This window comes from Maniola jurtina, chromosome 17, assembly GCF_905333055.1.
Source record: "Maniola jurtina chromosome 17, ilManJurt1.1, whole genome shotgun sequence".
Taxonomy (NCBI): domain Eukaryota; kingdom Metazoa; phylum Arthropoda; class Insecta; order Lepidoptera; family Nymphalidae; genus Maniola; species Maniola jurtina.
Genome location: NC_060045.1, coordinates 8,187,575 through 8,209,222, shown reverse-complemented (window position 1 = coordinate 8,209,222; position 21,648 = coordinate 8,187,575). Strand labels below are relative to the sequence as shown.

At 36.4% G+C, this 21,648-nt stretch overlaps 1 protein-coding gene across 14 annotated transcripts in view; it reads left to right on the top strand.

Annotated features, from left to right (window-relative positions):
- Nucleotides 1-21,648, top strand: part of LOC123873604 (dual 3',5'-cyclic-AMP and -GMP phosphodiesterase 11) — a 231,339-nt gene that overhangs the window by 96,562 nt on the left and 113,129 nt on the right. For 3 of the 14 annotated variants that reach the window (XM_045918504.1, XM_045918500.1, XM_045918502.1), the window contains exon 2: nt 10,606-10,840. The exons of 9 other annotated variants lie outside the window; for them this stretch is intronic. In XM_045918504.1, the coding sequence (XP_045774460.1) occupies nt 10,783-10,840 (58 nt within the window). In that variant the 5' untranslated portion in view covers nt 10,606-10,782. The remainder of the gene's footprint in view (nt 1-10,605; nt 10,841-21,648) is intronic. 2 more of the 14 variants (XM_045918503.1, XM_045918501.1) reach the window with 2 other exon arrangements.

Below are 21,648 nucleotides of genomic sequence, written 5' to 3'. Positions count from 1 at the left end.
ACGGACTGGCGGTTGCGCGGGTATCACTAAGTTTATATTCACCGCACTCTTCCAGCGTACTTGTATGTCCAACTGTGTATGTCCATTTCAGTGTCGATTCCTAATTCAAGGCGTGTACCTGGGGCGGGCGGCGCACGATTTTTCCCGGATGAATACATAACGAATTGCTTATTATTCGCAGCTGGCTCCACAGATTGCGTTACCTTGTCGCCTCGGGGACCCATTGCATTCTGCACCGCGGAAGCATTCGAATTACGAATCTCATTACTTGTTTTGTGTATATTATTGTTGGATGAATTTAACACTAATTCATCCAAGATATTACTGAGAAGGTACAACAGGCGTAGGTTTATTTATAGACTACAGGCCCATGTTCAAAAATGGATGGGTCATATGAACCACCAGGTGACGTATACAGGACGATATAAGAGCATAAAATAATACGATTCAGCACTATGCCGTCACTTGTAAGCTGTCCAACAGAGTGCTGGTGAGAATTCAAAAGTGCAGGTAGAGTGAGTGCATTTTGGTCATATATTTTTGTACGGCATTTTTACCATCGATAGATCCATGAAAAATAATAAGAAAGCGCGCAGTGCCGTAAAAAAATGGTGCGCACAAAGTCAGTAAATTTTTTGATTTTCCGACAATTTCCGGGGTAAATTTGGTCATTTAATTCTGTACGGCACTAGTTTCATACTGTTTCAATACAGCCTCTAATCCATTATTCCGCAACGCCGTACAAAAATCATGCGACAAGGGGAAAAAATTGAGGGTAGCAACCCCCTCTCTTTCCGTGGTCCGGGGGATGATTTGAAACAACATAAAATTAATTTATTTTGAAAGTGTTTTATGCATAGATAATATTTTTTTACATGCCGTACATTTTCGTTGGTCCAAAGGTTTGTAGGGGATGTGGATATTATATACACACCCGTTCACTTCAGTTAGACGGCATAGTGATTTTATCATATTATCAATTGTTCTCTTCAAAAATATGTTAATGCCGTACAGTATCAGATGGCCATAAAGTACTACACCCTTAAAATGGTAGCGTCATTTTCATCAGCCTAAAAGATATGGTCTGCATTAAAATGTACGGCATAATTTTTTCCTAATTTATTTATCTTAATACTATTTAAAACAAGGGAAAAGCGTAGAAAATTGCTATATTTTATTAATCTATGAATATTTAAACTTTTGCAATAATTTGAAAAATTTCAGTTTTTGTATTTCTCTATAATTTTTTTTAGAACAGTTTCTTTTGAACGGCAATACTATACAACAATAGTATTTTACACTATCATGTTAAAAAAAAAGTTGCCGTACAGAGTCAAATGATTTTACAGCTTTAAAAATCAAGTATACCATGAAATTAAGATAATTATTGATACACATTCAAATGAACACTAATTTTTTGACGGCATTATTTTTAATAGTACTTTTGAGTGCTAGATAATGTTTTGGAACCAAAGCCGTACTTTTTCAAATCACCCCCCGGACCACGGAAAGAGAGGGGGTTGCTACCCTCAATTTTTTCTCCTTGTCGCATGATTTTTGTACGGCGTTGCGGAATAATGGATTAGAGGCTGTATTGAAACAGTATGAAACTAGTGCCGTACAGAATTAAATGACCAAATTTACCCCGGAAAAGGTCAGAAAATCAAAAAATTTACTGACTTTGTGGCGCACCATTTTTTTACGGCACTGCGCGCTTTCTTATTATTTTTCATGGATCTATCGATGGTAAAAATGCCGTACAAAAATATATGACCAAAATGTACTCACTCTACCTGCACTTTTGAATTCTCACCAGCACTCTGTTGGACAGCTTACAAATGACGGCATAGTGCTGAATCGTATTATTTTATGCTCTTATATCGTCCTGTATACGTCACCTGGTGGTTCATATGACCCATCCATTTTTGAACATGGGCCTGTAGTCTATTACTGGACAAAATTATACTGAGGTCTTTGTGTGGAATTGATTTGTGTTCCTATGTTTGAAAATTGAATCTCATTACTTACTGGCTTTGAGTATATTACAGTATATTCGATATTATAAAAGGGTATTTATTACTCTTTTTGGATAATGTTGGTGATTTCAATTGCTTAGTATTCGCAGCTGGCACCACAGATTGCGTTACCTTGTCGCCTCGGGAAACCCGTTGCATACTGCACCGTTCTCAGTAGTGGACCGCAGGAGTAGCAATCGGTTGATATGATGACAATGAATGATATATTCCATTACGTGCTTTAAGTAGGTATATTACAGATGTCGGTAAAGGCACTAAAAGCGTGGGCGCTATATTGTATTGAATTTCTCCTTATCTGCACTGATAACCATGATAAACATAGACCGCTGTGTTTAATAACTAGCCCATATTTTACTATTTGACCATAAATTAACCAATATTCTTTATGAATCAAGGTAATAATAAGTTACTTTAGTATTGTATTCAAAGCAATGGTGTTATATAATATCCTACTTGGTTACTTGATTTTAAATTAAGAATATTATGTATGCTTAGCGCTGATAAATTCTCGTATTTATTATGTTGTACGTATATTTTTATTAGCATACTAGACCATAACATGTTAACTCGGCTAATAAAAAGTTTTATTACACTTTGTACAATATTCCGACATTTGCAAATCATGCCATTTATAAATCATGCAATAATCCATATTAATAGGTATTATACATGCGAATGTGTGTCTGCCTGTCTGTCTGCTAGCTTTTCACGGCCCAACAGTTTAACCGATTTTAACGAACTTTGGTACAGAGATATTTCGCATCCCGGGGAAGGACATAGGTTACTTTTATTTCGGAAAATTGAAAAGTTCCCGAAAAGTTTAAAACCCTGAATCCACGTGGACGAAGTTGCGAACTTCATCTACTTGTTATAGAGATACCTTGCATCCTGGAGACGGACATAGACTACTTATTATCCCGGAAAACCAAATAGTTGCCACGGGATTTTTGAAAACCTAAATCCACGCGGATGAAGTCGCGGGCATCAACTAGTATCCATATGTGACAGAATCTAATTTGTTATATAAAGTGAGGATCGCTGACATTAAGCCTGCTTAATTAAATCCTTTTTCAGTTTAAATAAAATACTTTAATAGACTATGGGAGAATCCATACAAGTATACAACATGGTAGAAATCTCATGAGCCCTTATAATATAGAACACGCTTACATAATATGGCTTCCATAAATTAAGTTAGGTAGGTATGAATTCTCGTTATAATCAAAAAAATTCTAAGTGCCATAATAAAGTATCTGTCTATTGATTGTAAGAAGGTAATGAAATAGGAATCCAAAAATATAATTTTGAATTTCTTTTAAATAAACAGGATTACGTAGTATTTAGAGATTTAGGTACCTAAATCTCTAAATAGGTAAGTAATTATATACAAAGAGTTGTTCTGACTGACTGACTGATGAGTAATCTACCAACGCACAGTCCAAACCGATGGGGATAGGAACTTGAAATTTTGACAATTTTTAGGCTCCTTTTATTAACCCCCGATCCAAAAAGAGGGGTGTTATAAGTTTGACGCGTGTATCTGTGTATCTGTCTGTGGCATCGTAGCTCCTAAACGAATGAACCGATTTTTAATTTAGTTTTTTTTTGTTCGAAAGGTGACTTGATCGAGAGTGTTCTTAGCTATAATCGAAAGAAATCGGTTCAGCCGTTTGAAAGTTATCAGCTCTTTTCTAGTTTTCTTATAGAGGTTTTTGTGTCGGGAGTTTTTTTAAATTATGAGTTATAATGTATAGGCACATACTAAGAAAGGATTTTTTGGAAATTCAACCTTATTTACTCAATAAGCGCATGAGAGTGTTCATGAAAGCCTATCATTTTCCATGAATCTTGGTACCCAAATATCTCCAACATGTTTTTGTCTGTTTGTTCGGGCTGATCTTTGGAACGGTTGAACCGATTTTATAGACCTTCGACAGGCAGGTCGAGAGTTATAAGGAGTGATCTATGTATAAACAGACACCATGTTTTCGAAAAATTCCCAACGAGTCACACTGTTACTCGGTTTGGCGTGACTCGTTGGGAACCCACCATTTTTAAGAACCTTGTTCTAGAAGATGACATCGGGCCAAACCTACTTATAAGTAGTCTGTATATCCAAGATACCTAGGTACAAATTTTTAAATTACTTAGTTGATGTCTAGTTCGATAAAGTACGTGATTTATACACTGACACATAGGTAGGTACAGTTAGAGATACGGTCAATTTACTATTGTAACAAGCGAAACGCAAAACAGTTCGTTATGTGTAGGATGAGACGTACAGCTTTTGTAACCTTAGAAGTCATTAATTACAATTTGTGATGCACTCGGTCTTAATAGTCGTTTAGTGTTGCCTACGCGCATTGTGTCATATGTTCGGGCTGGCCTAAATGCTCCTAGGGTCACCATAATTTTGTGTTGCTCTTACCCGACTACGGCAAAGCCAAAAGGAAGGGTTATGATTTTAGTCTATGTATGTATGTAGGTTTGTATTTATTTGGGTTGCACCTTAGCGCCTAAACTACTCAGCCGATTTTGATGAATGAGATGTCAATCTTTTTCTATGCCGACAAAGGCTCTAACCTTGCCTTACTTTAATAATTTCATAAGCATGCAAGTTTTACATATCAGGGGGCACGGCAGTGCCCCCGCCAAGACGAGCCAAACGGCGGCCGGGGCGCTACGTACCTTTTTCTCGAAGTGTTTCGCCGTATTTTCGACTCGTCATAACTTCGGTCTGGATGACGCTAGAAAGCTGAAATTTGCAGTATAAGGTGTCCTCAGCAAATTTATCAAATATACCAAGTATCAAATATCTAGCTTTTATGGTTACAGATTTATTGATACCTAAAATACGCCGATTTCGTCCCTCACTGATGATCATCAAAACCTCTACTCAAAACCTCTAAGGTACTTCCCGAAGTCCTAGAAGACTGAAATTTGGTATGTAGACTAGAAATTGACAACAAACTACAGGAAAATTAAGAAATTGGAAATGCCCCCCCTCTACGCCTCTTATGGGTGAAGCAAATCTGTAAATTCTGTCGCTAGAATGCTGATATTTTCAGGATAAGATGTCCTTGGCAGATTTATTAAACGCATTGAGTATCAATTGTCTAGCTTTTATAGTTTCAGATTTATTGACAGTCAAAACTTCTAGTCTGTAATTCTAGGGTACTTCCCGAAGTCCTAGAAGACTGAAATTTGGTGTGTACACTAGAAATTGCATACAAACTACAGGAAAATTAAGAAATTCAAAATTTTCCCCCTCCACTCCCACGTATGGGGGAAGCAAATTATTTGTAAAGTCTATCGCTAGAATGCTGATATTTTCAGGATAATATGTCCTTGACAGACCTATCAAACGTACCAAGTATCAATTCTCTACCTGTTATGGTTTCAGATTTATTGCCATTCAAAACCCCTCTAGTCAAAAGTTCTAAAGTACTTCCCTAAGTCCTAGAAGACTGAAATTTGGTATGTAGGCTAAGGATTTCATTCAAACAACAGGAAAATAAACTTTTCCCAGTCTGTACATTTAAAAAATGTGTTTCTTGAAGTCCTAAAAGACTGAAATTTGATATATCTGCTTTAAAATTGAGTTGCAAGATTCCACCCAAACAAACATAGTTACATACATTGCAAGTGGAATAAAAGCTTTTAAAAAAAGAGGTAACGATAGAGAGCGGGCCATGAAAATGATGTAGGTACCTACAAAAAATAGATCCAAAAAAAAAATCTAAGGCACCTGCCAAAAAGAAATGAAATCCCACCAAAAACATTTCATGTAAAATGTTGCCAAGACTCACAAGTTCATAATGCTTTCACTGTTAAAAAGTTATGAGATCTCTAGTAGAACCAAGCCCCTAGCTGAGCTTAGAATTGCGCTGCCCATGGGACCTGTCCCAAGTCCAAAGTATATAGCTCTTAAATGCTCTTGAGTGTATCACATTTATAACAATAAAGAACAAATAACTCTACTTACAAGCTCTGATTTTACAAACCCTAAATCTTGGTTAAAAAAGTACGGCTTGGCCGTTTAATGTTCGTGAAACTATTACATGTCATAACATATTATAATATTAAGGTCATAAGGAATAGTTTGTTCGACAATTACTAATTTATAATATTCTTCATGATTGTCGCACAAGCTATTCCGGGCTTAAATGTCATATCAGATAAAAGTACCACGAACATTAAACGGCCAAGCCGTCCTTTTTTAACCAAGATTTAGGGTTTGTAAAATCAGAGCTTGTAAGTAGAGTTATTTGTTCTTTATTGTTATAAATGTGATACACTCAAGAGCATTTAAGAGCTATATACTTTGGACTTGGGACAGGTCCCATGGGCAGCGCAATTCTAAGCTCAGCTAGGGGCTTGGTTCTACTAGAGATCTCATAACTTTTTAACAGTGAAAGCATTATGAACTTGTGAGTCTTGGCAACATTTTACATGAAATGTTTTTGGTGGGATACATAATACTACAAAATCTGTGAGTAGATATTTATGTTAACTTATATCCGTTATGTTTTACTAGATCTTTCCATCATTTATATCGAAACTTTCTGGCAAGAAACTTGGCATCCTCAACAAAGTCAAGCGGTACTTCACGCCGGAACAGCTTCTCACCCTGTACCAAGCTCAAGTTCGATCGTGCATGGAGTACTGCAGCCATTTATGGGATGGCTCTGCCAAGTACCAGCTCGAAGCATTGGATTCGGTGGATCGCCGAGCTAGAAGACTCATTGGTGACGAAGCACTGATGAATACTAAACTCCAAAGTTTAGAACATCGGCGTAAAGTTGCCAGTCTATCGGTATTCTACAGGATATATTTCGGAGAGTGTGCACAAGAACTCTTTGACCTGGTTCCTCCTTCACCTTTCTACCATCGTACTGCCAGGCATCGTCAAAGTCTGCATCCGTACGTAGTCGAAATTCCTCGAACACGTACGAAACGATTTGCTTCCTCTTTCCTAATTCGAACCGCTAGGATATGGAACGCCCTTCCGGCGTCAGTTTTCCCTTCCACCTATAATATGGGTACCTTCAAGTCAAGAGTGAATAGGCACCTTCTAGGCAAGCGCGCTCCATCTTAGGCTGCATCATCACTTGCTAGCAGGTCTGATTGCAGCCAAGCGCTAGTCTATACAATTTAAAAAAAAAAAAAAAAAAAAAAAAAAACTAAAATCCAAGGCCAAGTTTAACTCGCGTGTTTATCAAACCACGTTTACCATTTGGAATACGACCTCTACTTGTAGTTTGTTGAATTATCACATCAACCCCCACGGGAGAAACCCCCGATTTTCAAATGCTGTTTGGTATGGCACTTGAGTTGTTGGGAACGTGCTCCATCTTCTAAATTGAGTTCTATATTAAACTTATCTATTTTGATCTAGGAATCTATCTAGATCTAAGATTTGTTTTGATTTCGCTTCATCGTACTTAGTACTTATCAATTTGGTTAGCAATAAAAAGTGCCCTAGCGGTATCTATTGTTTTACTCTCGTATTTTCATAGTATTCTTGAAAAAAGTTCTACTAACTATCAATTGGCGATATTCAGTAAGTAGTGAAAACAGAAAAAAGTTGTCCAAAGTTCATTGACTGGGCGAATATTTACTAAGCCATAGCACCATAGAGCGAGGTTACATCGATCGCCATTACACGTATTGAAGCTAAACGACCACGAGACGGAAGCGATTCGATAGAGCGATCGAAACGACTTTATAATAGTTCACCCACATGCCATTTTTTTTAAATAATATAGTAGAGGAGAATCAGAAATAATTGTTCCAATAAATGGTAGGTGATAAGCTAAAAGGTACTAAAAATATACATCTGCTATTGTGTGAAATCATTTTTTTTTCAGCTACCATCTTAAAACAACACTAAAGTTTGCGCTCATCCTTTTTCTCTCGGAATTCTGCTGAAAGCGTAGTTAGAATTTAGAAATAACCAAAATAAGGTAGATGTCATTTATATCAGGTGATAAGATCAGTTGGGTGACTCAGCAGTCTTTACTACCTATCGTGATCATTTGGCATCGTATCCCAAACCATATGGCAGCCGATCGTATCGTGTCATATAAGAACATACAGTGATATACTACTACAAACTCCATTCATGAACGTCATTCAGCGCGTGTACACATGACTATAGAGGCCGATTTACGTTACCCGTGCCGGGGCCGGCCGTGACTCGGCCGGGGCACGGTCGGGGCACGGTTAAGATCTATAGCCATTATTTTTAACCCCCGACCCAAAAAGAGGGGTGTAATAAGTTTGATGTGTGTGTATCTGTGTATCTGTCTGTGGCATCGTAGCTCCTAAACGAATGAACCGATTTTAATTTAGTTTTCTTTGTTTGAAAGGTGGCTTGATCGAGAGTGTTCTTAGCTATAATCGAAGAAAATCGGTTCAGCCGTTTGAAAGTTGTCAGCTCTTTTCTAGTTACTGTAACCTTCACTTGTCGGGGGTGTTAAAATTTTTAATTTACACTTGTATATGAACTATCGTATACGAAAATCCTACACGGCAAACGTTTACGGAAATCGTACACGGCAATCATACACGGCAATCAAACATGGCAATTTTACACGGCAATCATACACGACAATCGTACATGGAAATCTAGGTACACGGCAAGAAATGACGCGATCAGTGTGACTTCGTGTATGTAGTTGCCGTCGCGCTTTGTGCCTGTCCATTTAAATTTCATCAAGATTGGTTTCAGTAGTGTTTAAGTAAACTTGAAATCTGAGACACACTGGCTTCCGTTCCGATTAGCATTTTTATTGAAGTTGGTTTTCTTCTTTTATTTTGTAAGGATATAAGTAAAAGTGTCTTTATATAAAAGACAGTTGGATAAAGGAGCAGGACAAAATTGTAATTTTGCCTTAAAGTTGTGCTCTGAATTATAAAGAAAATATTTTACTGATAAATGATAGCTATTTTGTTATTGCTAACCGACGCGACGCGTTCGTACTTCGTTCTATGGGACGGAACCAGCTCTGCACAGCCGATTGCCGGGAAAATTGATCACTTGATCAATTTCCCCAGTATACTTAATTTTCCTGAAAATATATCCAATGTGCGCGTAGATTGTTAATATGTTGTTATGATTTCCACGGGGCTGCGTTACATTAATTTTCTGGCAGTGTAATTTCTTTTTCAATTTTTCGTATGCCTCACACGTGTTGAACGCGGCGGGTTGAGATGCAACATTGGCGCTTTAAGTTTGATATTAATATTCTGTTTAGAGAGCAAATGTAAATTCCCGAAAGGATAAGCCGATGTATTCGGATCCGTGACTTAACCGAATCCGAGGATCTTTTGATAATATTATATTTATTCGAGTAAAAAACATAAAAGTCAATGGGACCGACCTCTTTGTTAGAGCGATTTGAGATTTGATACTCACATCACAAGCGTATTGCTATGGCTACAGTTATTTGAGCACAATCTTCCGCAAAAATAAGCCGAGAAAATCGAGGTTTTGTCGCGCTATTCGTCACTGAAAACTGGTTTGAAATCGGTTTAGCCAGAAGTAAGAAAATTGCGATCATACCTGGGTATTTATCACAGGTCGAATTGGTCACCTTTTTTGGAAGTTGCTTAAAAAATCGTGGTATTTGGGTCCTAAAGTGGCGAAAAAAAAAAAACAACCTCAACAAAAGATTTTTTCTAGCTTTTAAGTAGATTCCTAGGTATATTGACGAAAAGAGCAGAATATTAATGGACATTTCGCCGGTACCCCTCAACATCCGAAGCTCCCATTTTTAAGAAGATTAAAATCTGCATAACTGATGCCTTTGTTGTTAAGAGGCCCCTAAAGAGATGCTTCGCGGCCGATTTTTGCTTTCGAGTCGAAACCATTTTGTTATTGAATATTTTATTTGAAATTCTATAGAGACGACTTTAAATTTGATTTTGAAAATTCAGCTAGGTAGATGTTTTGTATTTTAGAAGTGATTGTCGCGTTTATTACTATAGGATGAAATTTAGGGATTTACTTACTTAAATTACAGCATTTGTGGTTGTGCAAAAACTTTCTTTGCGTAATATATTTTAATTAATTATGGGATAATCAAGAGAATTTTACTCCAAATCGAGCGTGTAAAACAAGTAGTCCAGTATGAACATGATGACTATGACTGCGCATTTTACTAAAACAGATCTCAGCCGGGCTTGTGTGTTTAATCCTCGGATCTATAGACCGTACTATGACTTTACATAGACTTATAACGAGACGGGTTTATTTCGCTGACAAAGATCTGTCTCGTTTTAATTTTATCTTAAGTTTGAGCAAAGTCAATGCTCGACAGATCTCAGCCTTATGCTGAGTTATTCGAAACAAATTCAAAAAATCAAGTGGAGATAAAACTTATTTTAATTTTATTTACAAGATTCTATAGTCTCGTGATTAAATTAGTTTAATCTCCTCTTTAATTTTTGAACTTGTTTAGAACAATTCAGTGTAAGTCTATGACCTGCGCAAACCGTCATGTTGCGACTTCAGATTGGTCTACTTGTTTTGCGATGACTGTAACTTAAAATTATGTTTCGACAGTTAGTATCAAAGTTCAAACTATCAAGTCTTAAATCAAAGATGTAAAAAAGCTGTGCTGAACAAAATAGTGAAGTGAAATGAAGTGTCGACAGTCGATGAATCGGTGATCGATATCGGGATGCAGTGTCAGTGAGTGCGGCAGCGCGCGGATGGGTTCGAGTAAGCGGTAGCGCCCGCATGGGGCAGACGGCGAGCATGTGCCGCCTTCACGGATCATGTCTACACCACAAGAAAAGTACGTATCTTATCTAGGTCCTTTTGTACGATTGACATGTCTTTGCATAGAGCTTTTTGCATTGCTCTTTGCGTACGCGGCGGTGTGAATGAAGTCATCAGAAAGAAAGAAAGAAAGAAAGAAAGAAAGAAAATGCATTTATTTATTGTTGGTGTCACAGATAAAAACAAAGCATACAAATGTACATTATCATCTGTGACACCACCCCAAATGGGTGTACATACAGCTCAGCATTGCCTTGCATCACTATACCCATATAATAACTGCGAAAGTGTGTTTGTTTGTTGTTTTATTGGTGTGTTAATTTGTTGGTTTGTCCTTCAATCACGCCGCAAGGGAGCAACGGATCAGCGTGATTTGTCGCATGGTAGTTGAATATATAGCAGTATGGAATTTCTAAGTATAACAGAAATTTCAACTTTATGGTAGTTTATTTTTAAATGATTGTGACACCAGACGGATAGATAGACTGGGCGAAACTATAGAATGGTCCCTACAGCGGTTCCTTACAACGGAATCCTAAGAAGTACTTTCAATACGGATATACTAGGATTAGCTGAGTTTTAGAGTATTTCTGGAAACATCTGTTTGAGCTGTATAATGGTAAGTCAGTCAATCATTCTCTTTTGTTAATTATGTTAGTGATTAACATTATTAGTGAATAATATCCATAACTCAAGTTCAAGAGTCGATAAAAACAAGACATGTGAAGTGTCAGATGTTTTAAATTTTGAAACGGTTTCTGATAGCAAAATAAAGATCGTAATCACTTTATGTAACAAAGAATTTGGCAGTCCCATCACTCGCACTGGCCTGCACATTAAATAATTCATAGCAGCGGCAATGACGAGAAAGGAATCTTCCATTGAAGAATGTAAAAGTAACTCCATCAAACGTCCAATTGAATACACAAACATCTGACCGAGGCAGTGAAAGCTAATATTAGACCGTTTAAATACTTGTCACAGCACTATTTATAGCATCACTACGGGCTATTATCGTTTTATATACAGTGCACGCAAAACAAGTAGTATACTCTAAACATAAGGTGTATTATGCCCGGCCACATTAACGGCCAAAAACGCGATGTTCAACGGCGTTTCTCATTAAACGTAAATGTAGCCACGATCAACGTAAAACGGCATTTTTAGACGATTTTAACTCCAATTCAATTGGCATTAGACGTTAATCATTCAAGTGTGGCCGCTCATTTTAACGCGTTGATTATCACGATAATTATGGCGTTGTTGGGCATTGACGTTAACCTTAATGTAGCCGTAGTGTTATTGGCTACTGCGCATTGTACAAAGCCAAATTTCAGCCGAACTAGTGTATGTCATCCTTTTAGTCTATGGCCTGCGCAAACCGCCATGTTGCAACTACAGATTGGACTGCTGTTTTGCGATCACTGTGTATTTAAGCTATGTGATCTAATGTACGTAATACGTATCAGTTTGAAACTGACCAGCATACTTGGCGAAGGCTTACTTATTTAAAGTTAAATGTTAATTAGTAACTAATTAGATCTTCACCTTTTAATGGGATCAGCTTGAAGGCATAGTGTTTCTTTCAAAGAGTTGAAGGAGCTGTGAAGTATAGGAAGTAACGTTGAAAAAATAAGCCGAATAAAAGAATTCGATTTGCAGAAACTCAATTATCTAATTTTTTATTGAACTGAATGAGGAAATTGATGATTGACCTGTATCCATGCACAGATGTCAAATAGATGCAATCAATCAAACAATTATCTGATCGAGATTGTTTCTAAACAATTGTCTCAAGAGAATTCTATTAGTTACGCAACCACGACGCCTTTTTCTACATAAACTCACTACGCCTCACTTTATTTTTCTTTTCTTCTCTTCTTCTACCTTGTAACTCTATTAAGTATACATATATATATATAAAAGAGAAAACTGACTGACTGGCTGGCTGACTGATCTATCAACGCACAGTTCAAACTACTGGACAGATCGGGATGGGCTTTTAGCTAATATGACGAAGGCATCCGCTTCGAAAGGATTTCTGAAAATTCAACCACTAAGGGGATAAAATAGGGGTTTGAAATTTGTGTGGGATGAAGTCGCGAGTAAAAACTAGTTTTTATATATGTTGCTCGTATCAACCTATCAATCAGTAGCAATCATCAATCTATGTTTAGTAGTAGAGGCTAACCGTAACTTCCACTGCTGGACATACTTAGGCCTTTCCGAGATCGTGCCCTCCCCACACACGGTCCTTCGCTTCATCAGCCCAATTCCTGAGCTCAAGGAGGTGGCTCCTTAAGCTCATCAGTCAGCTGTTCAGCGGGTTTAGAAAAAAAATTGTTCAACTATTTGTGCGAGCTGTTTTAACGCAAAAAAGCAACTCTATCTTCTGAACAGCGCTACCTTGGTGCGTTTTAACAGCCTCGTAAAAGGACGTCATAAAATCGATTAAAATCATTATTATCAACAGAAATGAGTGTATCCAACCAGTTACCATTTATACGATACGTGAGCATAATATCTAGGCAACTACCTACGTGGTTTACAACGCTATAAAACAGGCAACTGATAGTTGTATTTATTACTCACTGTATGCCCGGCTACTTCCTATATCGTATTTATTGGCCATAACCTAGCCATATAACACTGTAAGTCCAGTTATGAAATTTTTAAAAAACGCCGGTAAATATATTGAGATTGCTACTTGTGAACAAGGCACAACTAGTGTTAATATATTATACCGCGTCCATGCCTACTAATTAATTATTATTATTAATAGTAATAATCGTAATAACTTTCTCATATCTATGTAATTTATTTCTTTCAATTGATAAATCGGGGGTTTAGTGATGATTTTTCTCGCATAGCAACCAATCCAATATTAAAGTAGACAGATATTCTAAATTAAAATGGAGCTCTTCTCCTTGATGAAAATGACGACGACGCGTTTACGAAAAATCTGATTATTAGAAATTAGTTCTGCCTTTATGATTCAGAAACATACCTAGATGTCGATTTTTCTGTAAAGGTGCTATGTTAGATTGACGATCTAACCTTACAGAGCTTAAAAGTAGTAGGTGATACCAGTTATCGAGATCATAGTTGATTGAGTTCGATAAGTGATATGATAAAATAAAACAATAAACATAGATATAGTCCGCTATAACTACTCTTCCTATATTGACACTATTCATGGAACTAGTTTTATCAAGATTGGCATTAAGAGGGCTCTCTCCGTCACTCGTTTCATACCATTTCATACAATCGTAGTTCCAATTTCATTTGAATACTAAGCAACCAAAGTCCATGGAATTTTGCAAACATATTCTAGAAACTAATATCTATGTCTGTGGTTTTCTAGATTTCTGTTAAAATATTCGGTTTCAAAGTTACGCGGTCTTAAAATTTTCATACAAATCTTTGAGCCCCTGTAATTTTAAAACTACATATTTTTAGAAAAATCTAAAACACCACAGACACAGATATTAGTTTCTAGAATATGTCCGGAAAATTTCATGGACTTTGGTTGCTTAGTATTCAAATGAAATTGGAACTGCGATTGTATGAAATGGTATGAAACGAGTGACGGAGAGAGCCCTGTTAAGCCTTTAAAAGTGGCGTACTTATACTCAACAATTGTTCATTTTATCTTTCGTTTCTTATCATATGAATCAATTTCAACAATGTTTCTCCATCAACCTTATCAGCGAGTAAAAGCTAGTGCCGTCCACTACTGCAAGCGATTATTTGAGCAATGTTTAATCGCAGTGCCTACGCTATATAGGTACAAACAGCGTCAGTCTAGGTTTTCGCCAGAATAAGCGACTAAGGACCGTTGCAAGCCTAGCTTAGTCGACGTAGAAATCGAGTATTGAAAAAACTTGGTTGTCTGTAAAGTCGGTTTACTGACGATAGTTGAACGTGACAACAAAGGCCGATTGTGCTTCTTTGTCGCTCGTTCCGCGCTCTCGCTTGCACTTCAAGCCTTACATGGAACGCCTCAGAGCGAGGTAACGCCGCATGAGTCATGTTTTTTCGTGCGTGCAGCCGGCTCTATCGAATTATAAGACGTTGTCACGTCAAAAATATACCTACTACTAACTAACTAACTAAACTATCTAAGTATTAAGTTATTAACTAAATCTAAACTTTTATTAGTTTTCAAAGACGATAATAATTGCAACTAAGTAGGTATGCGTTTGTGCACCTAAAATTCTCCATAATCTGCGGCCTGCACCCCAAACTATTATAGAGTCTTAAGACTATGTCTTATTATAAAGTTCTGACTAACAAACAATTTCACAAAGCAATTTAAACTTAGCAAATTATTTCTCAGTGGCTGCTAAGTCAGATTAGAAAATCACGAGTGAAAACTTCAGGCTATGAATTAATTTTGGAACTGAAGGATCATCTAGTTATATTTATGTATTTTTAACCGACTTCCAAAAAAGGAGGAGGTTCTCAATTCGTCGGGATCTTTTTTTTTTATTTTTTTTTTTATTTTTTATGTATGTTCCCCGATTACTCAAAGACCCCTGGACCGATTTGGAAATTTTTTTTTTTGTTTGAAAGGGTATACTGTGCAGGTGGTCCCATATAAATTTGGTGAAGATCTGATGAATATCTTCGGAGATGGAGAACAGAACTCCTCAATGGATAAGAGCAAATTGCTCGCGATCACTGTAATAGCTTAGTAAACAGTAGGGTTTTAACTGGACATAGCATATTATAGTACAGTGGGGCCACTAAAAATTGTGAAATAAAAAATTTTCAAAAGAAAAATAAAACCGACTTCAAAAACCAAAAACACTAAAAAGTAGAAAATAATTTTTGTTTAGCTACACATGTAATGTACCTAGGTATGAAGTCGGGAAAGCTTCACTCTTGGATTTCTAATTTTGTTTTAATATGCTCGCTCGACTTCATACCTAGGTACATTACATGTGTAGCTAAACAAAAATTATTTTCTACTTTTTAGTGTTTTTGGTTTTTGAAGTCGGTTTTATTTTTCTTTTGAAAATTTTTTATAACTATTAGACTTTTTAGGGTTCCGGACCTCAAAAACAAAAAAGGAACCCTTATAGGCTTAAAGGATCGTTTTGTTGTCTATTTGTCTATCTGTCCTTCGCACCTTTCAAGAAAACCTATAGGGTACTCCCCGTTGACCTAGAATCATGGGCAGGTAAATAACACAATAAAAGTCCGAAAACCATGAATTTCTAAATCATTAAAAAAATTAAAGTGTGTGCACGAAAAAATCAATTTACTAAAAAATCACACATAAAGATGGCGCAGTCCGTCATTAACTTAGTGTTCTACATAAAAGTGTTATGCACATATACCTTATACGATGATATCCTTTGTGTACGATTCTGACTCGCACTTGACCGTTTTTATTTTCGTTTTAAGGTTATATATTGATAGCTGTTCCCTGATACCTAATGATTTTACTTTATAGTTATGAACTTGATTTCTCTGAAGTAATACTGTCTATATAAGGCTAGTATTGTGTTGTATAAACTTGAGGCCCTTATAGCTCCATATAATGTTATTGGAAAGATGAAACATGTACTAATATGTCTTCGCAGAATCAACTTCAGTACCTATTGTTGAAGAGAATTCTTAGCTATTCTACAAAAGCTCTATGCAGTGTTTTTGTATGACATTAAGGTAGTTCATGAATTCATCTCGTCTTGCTTTTGCCCATGTTTTGTTGATAGACCGCTGCGATTCTGTTTTTCGTTGTTATGATTTGTTTTAACAACTTGTTCTTAATTATGATTTTCTCTCCAACTGTAGCGGTTCTTTGACGGAATAAATAAATAATTGCGTAAATAAATAAATAATGAGTCTAAAATAAGCATTAACCGCTGCGTTTGTAAACTTTGGACTGACGAAGAAAACCTTAATCTTTACCTTACCTCTCTGTACCTTTAAAAAACCGGCCAAGTGCGAGTCAGACTTGTGCACCGAGGGTTCCGCAATGCAGTCGTATTTTTTCGAAATTTTGCACGATAAATTAATAACTATTATGCATAAAAATAAATCTGTTTTGTAACATAGGATGTACAGGTAAAATATCCCTTCCATATGAAACCCCACTTGGTATATTAATTTTACTTCAAAAGGTGAAAATACTAATTTTATTTTTCCTGAACACATTTTAATTATTTTTGTGATGTAACCATAAATTCATCAAAACAGATTTTCGGATGTTTCCCCTTAAGTGCGCCTAATGAGACATACCTGCCTTTCATGATTCTATGTCAACGGGAAGTACCCTATAGGTTTCTTAACAGATAGACAACAAGGTGATCCTATAAGGGTACTTACCTTTTTCCTTTTGAGGTACGGAACCCTAAAAAGAGTCAATAGGCATCTTTCAGAGTCTGCATCATCTCTTAATGTTTGGTTTAATTGCAGTCAAGCGTAAGCATATATATGTAGTTAAAAAATATCCCTTTTAGTAGCTCAATCCTATCTTAGACCGCGTCATCACTTAACATCAGGTGAGATCGCAGCGGAAGGCTAGCTTTTATCTGAGAAAAAATCTTGATCGAAATAATTTTCTTTCAATTTTTTCTCTCAAAAAAAAAAAACTCTGTTCGTCAGTATTTATTTTAACCTTTTCCTTCACCGTTATTAATTTTGCTAATATTATTTTTCGCGTTAAAAAGAAAGTTTTCAAAGCAAGCTTTGTCTTTGAAACTGCTTGAATATTCATGCAAGTTACAATAACATCAACGGTGTAGTTAAGCAATTATTTACTTTTTTTTTTGTAAATTGTTCTCCAACAACCCTTTTGCGAAGTTTATGCAGAATTGAATGGCAGCGCTTTGTAATTTCGCGGTCGTTGTCTCAAACTTTCATTGACGTAGTTACTACTTGTGCACGTAGACAAGGTTCCCGACCTTTCTGAAGTCAATTTATAAAACTTTTCCAATTAAATTGCAATTAGCAGCACTAAACAAAAAACAAAAATAATAAAATATTTGTATACCTTTGAATACCTATAGCTAGCCCATAGTTACAAGTCTAGATTGTTACGGCTATATTCACTTGGCCGGTTTTTTTACACATTTATTTAGAACTAAAAACTTAAAAGTAAACAACTTATCTCTTGAAGTTTCTAACAGAAGCCCTAGACTATTAAGTATATGAAAACAAAAAACTTTTGTTTTCAAACTTTTGAGTTGATACGAATAGTTACTTTTATTTTGTTAGTAAAAAGACATTTCAAACTGCGTTTGATAGAGAAAAACAGAAATACCGTTTGCAACTCTGTAATTTTCTTTCTATACGAGGGCGGCACTGAAAGTTTCGGGAATCAAGGAAGTGACACAACATTACTATTTAAAAATGTATTTATTGCTTTTCGAAGTATTCTCCGCGAAATTTGACACATTTTTCCATACGATGGAACCAATATTGAAGCAACCATTCCATTCGGAATTTGGGGTCTTCAAAATGGCCGTTTTGTAGGCGTCCACAGCTTTTTCAGGTGATGAAAATCTCTGACCACGCAATGTATTCTTTATTTTAGGGATAGTACAGAAATCATTAGGGCTTAGGTCGGGGCTGTACGGCGGATGGTCTAATAATTCTATGTTTTCTTGCTCTAAAAACTCTTTTGTTCTGTGCGCGGTGTGAGAACTCGCATTGTCGTGATGGAGGATGATGCGGCGGTTGCAGTTCTCTTTACGGAGTTCAGAAACGACCTGTGGCAAACAAATGCTAGCATACCATTCTGCATTAACCGTTCTTTGTCCCTCAAGAGGAATAGTCGCAACATGGCCGGTTTTGGAGACAAACGTGGCCACTATTTTTTTTGCAACACTTCGTGAACGAACAATTTTTGTTGGCTTTAACTCATTTTCGAACACCCAAACTCGTGACTAGTTTTTTGTTTCGGGTTCGTACGCGTATATCCAGGATTCGTCACCTGATACGATGTTGTATACAGCATTTGAGGATCCTGCGTGGAATCTTTCGAGAGTTCTGACGCACCAAGTAACGCGAGCCGCTTTTTGCTCTTCACAGAGCAAATGCGGTATCCATCGGGAAAACAACTTTTTTACACCTAATTGTTCATGCAAGAATATTTGTATTTGACTCATGCCAATGTCTAAAGTTGCCTGAATTTCGCGGTATGTCACATGTCGATCTTCCTCAATCAGCTTACACACAGCATCAACGTTTTCTTGGGTGACTGCAGTTTTTGGACGACCTTGACGGGGATCATCACTGAGCTTGACACGTCCACGTTGAAATTCAGCAAACCAACGATAAATTGTGGTTTTGGATGGGGCTTCAGCACCAAATGCAGAAATCATCCGGTCAACACACTATTTTTGTGTTAAACCACTTCGAAAGTCATAATAAATCATCGCTCTAGAATTTTCTCGAGTCAATTCCATTTTCTCAACGACTAAACAAGTTTGACAAGACATTGTGAAAAGACCGAGAATCTTTTTTTAAATAAATAAATGGTATTCGATTTTTAAAACCAAGGAGTTTTCAATTAAAAAGATTTTAATATGACAGGGACAGTGGAAATATTCCATTCCCGATACTTTTAGTGCAGCCTATGTACCTACTTAGCTACATTTTCTTCTTTTTCTCGATTTTTGTGATACGAGATTTGATGTTAGGTGTTGTTTTCGTTTGCTTTCTTCCCAATGTAATTTCCTATTTAAATACTTATGTAAGTATGTACGTATTATGACGTAATTAATTGTTCGTATGATTATCTATAGGATTTAGACCTTAATAAGGCGAATTAAAATACTGTTTTATTGAGTTAATAGGTATTTAGACATGGCCAAAACACCTATTTTTCTAATGCTACGCATATTCTGAAAATCCGTAATGAGCTATTGAATGCCTTCCATCGACGGCTGATAATAATATGACCCATCATCTTCAGTGCAGTTCTAACAGTGCGTGTGTCAAAAAAGTCTTCTTTACAGTAGAGATAAAAAAGTGTAAAATATTCGTTAGCAACCTTTGATATATAATATTTTGAAAAAGGATTAAATGAAGTTTTTGACGGACTGCTATCTTCTTTCTAATTGGCCGAATGAAAGCGCATGAACATCGAATGGCATTAAAATGTTAAAACCCGCCAAAAATGACTTCACTGAAGTTTGAAGCCTAACCTGTAAGCAAGTTGAAACGAAGTTGAATGCACACCCACTATTTATACATGTAAATAATTTAAGGCCTTGATCTTACACGTTCCAATATTGTATCGGTTTATGGAAATTAAATTTATAGGACGATAGTTTAATCATGTTAAAGATAAGATTATTAAATGTTTCTTTTATTGCTTTTAAATGTTTAATTTGAACCAAAAAAATACATAAAACTAAATATCAAGCAGTGTTGAAATGATTTACTAAATATTATGTTTCTAGTACCTAAAGCCGAAACCTAAAGTCTTGGTTTTTAGGATTCCAGACTGACAGCGGAGGCTTATACTTATAGGTACAAACTAGCTGTGCCCGCGACTTCGTTCGCGTGGAATAGTGAATGTTCGCCGTGATTCTTTAAATTGACATAACTTTTTTATTTATGAACCGATTGACATGAATAAACACTAAATGTTAAGTGAAGCTTACTACAATATATTAGTGAAAACCGTATCTAAATCGAATAAGTCGTTTCTGATATTAGCGTGCACAAACACACAGACAAACAGACAAACAGATAAAAAAAAAGTCAATTATAATTTCGGGTTCGGCATCGATATAATAACAACCCCTGCTTCTTTTTTTTTATATATTTCCATTGTACAGACACCACTTTTCTACAATTTTATTATATGTATAGATATAAAGCGTTACCGTTTTGTATTGGAGGTCTGTTCTAAAATGGAGTGCCTGGTAGGTGGGTAGGTACTTACTAACAGTAATTAAATGACATTGTTTTTCGCAGTGTTTAATGGTAGGTGGGGCTTGATTGAAATAAGGAATGACCCAAGTAATTATGACAGCGCTTTAAATTCCAACAATTGATTGAAGAGTTTATTGTATCGAAGACTCTTGGCTAGATAACGTCATGCCCAAAGAAACTGCCTCGTAAAACGGTGTTTGTTTTTATACGCCATAAAATTGTCTCCAGTAAAATTTTAAAAGGATATTAAAGTGACGTTCCTACCTTAGAGTTTCTACTTGGATTTCAACCAAGGCAAACGGTACGTTTTATCCCGCAAAATCTGTGAACTATAGAACTACATAGTAGGATCACCGGATTTTGATTGATTTAAATTCAAAACGGATTTTTGAAACCCACCACAACTCGCCGCACCGATGTGCACGCTTTTTCTTACCAATTATTTTTCCTTCAATGTAAACATTCAATACAATATACTCCATATATGTTTGGTACCATGAAATTAGACAAGGAGTAAAAAAAAATATACTTCATTATTTAGTTACTTTCCTATACAAACTGTTGGCGTGATTAAATATGAAGAAGTTTGGTGAGGCCCATCGAAATATTTGAGCTTTATATATCTATACTTAATAGGACCTGATAGGGTCGTTATCCTATCAACGATTTGTTAGTAGCTTCTCTGACCTTACCTACTATCTATACCTGTTTTAAGTTAGGTATGTTACTACCCATTAGAAGTGTTATCAGTTTCACTATCGGACATCAGTGGTACGTCAATGTGTGGGCGACCGGCCCCGAATCGCTCTCGCGTCAGCGTTCAAACTCATAAACGTAATTTATTACCAGTGACCAGTTTGAGGGAGCGATGTCGATCGACAATTTAAGCACCTACCCATTAGTTATATAAACAACACGATATTATAA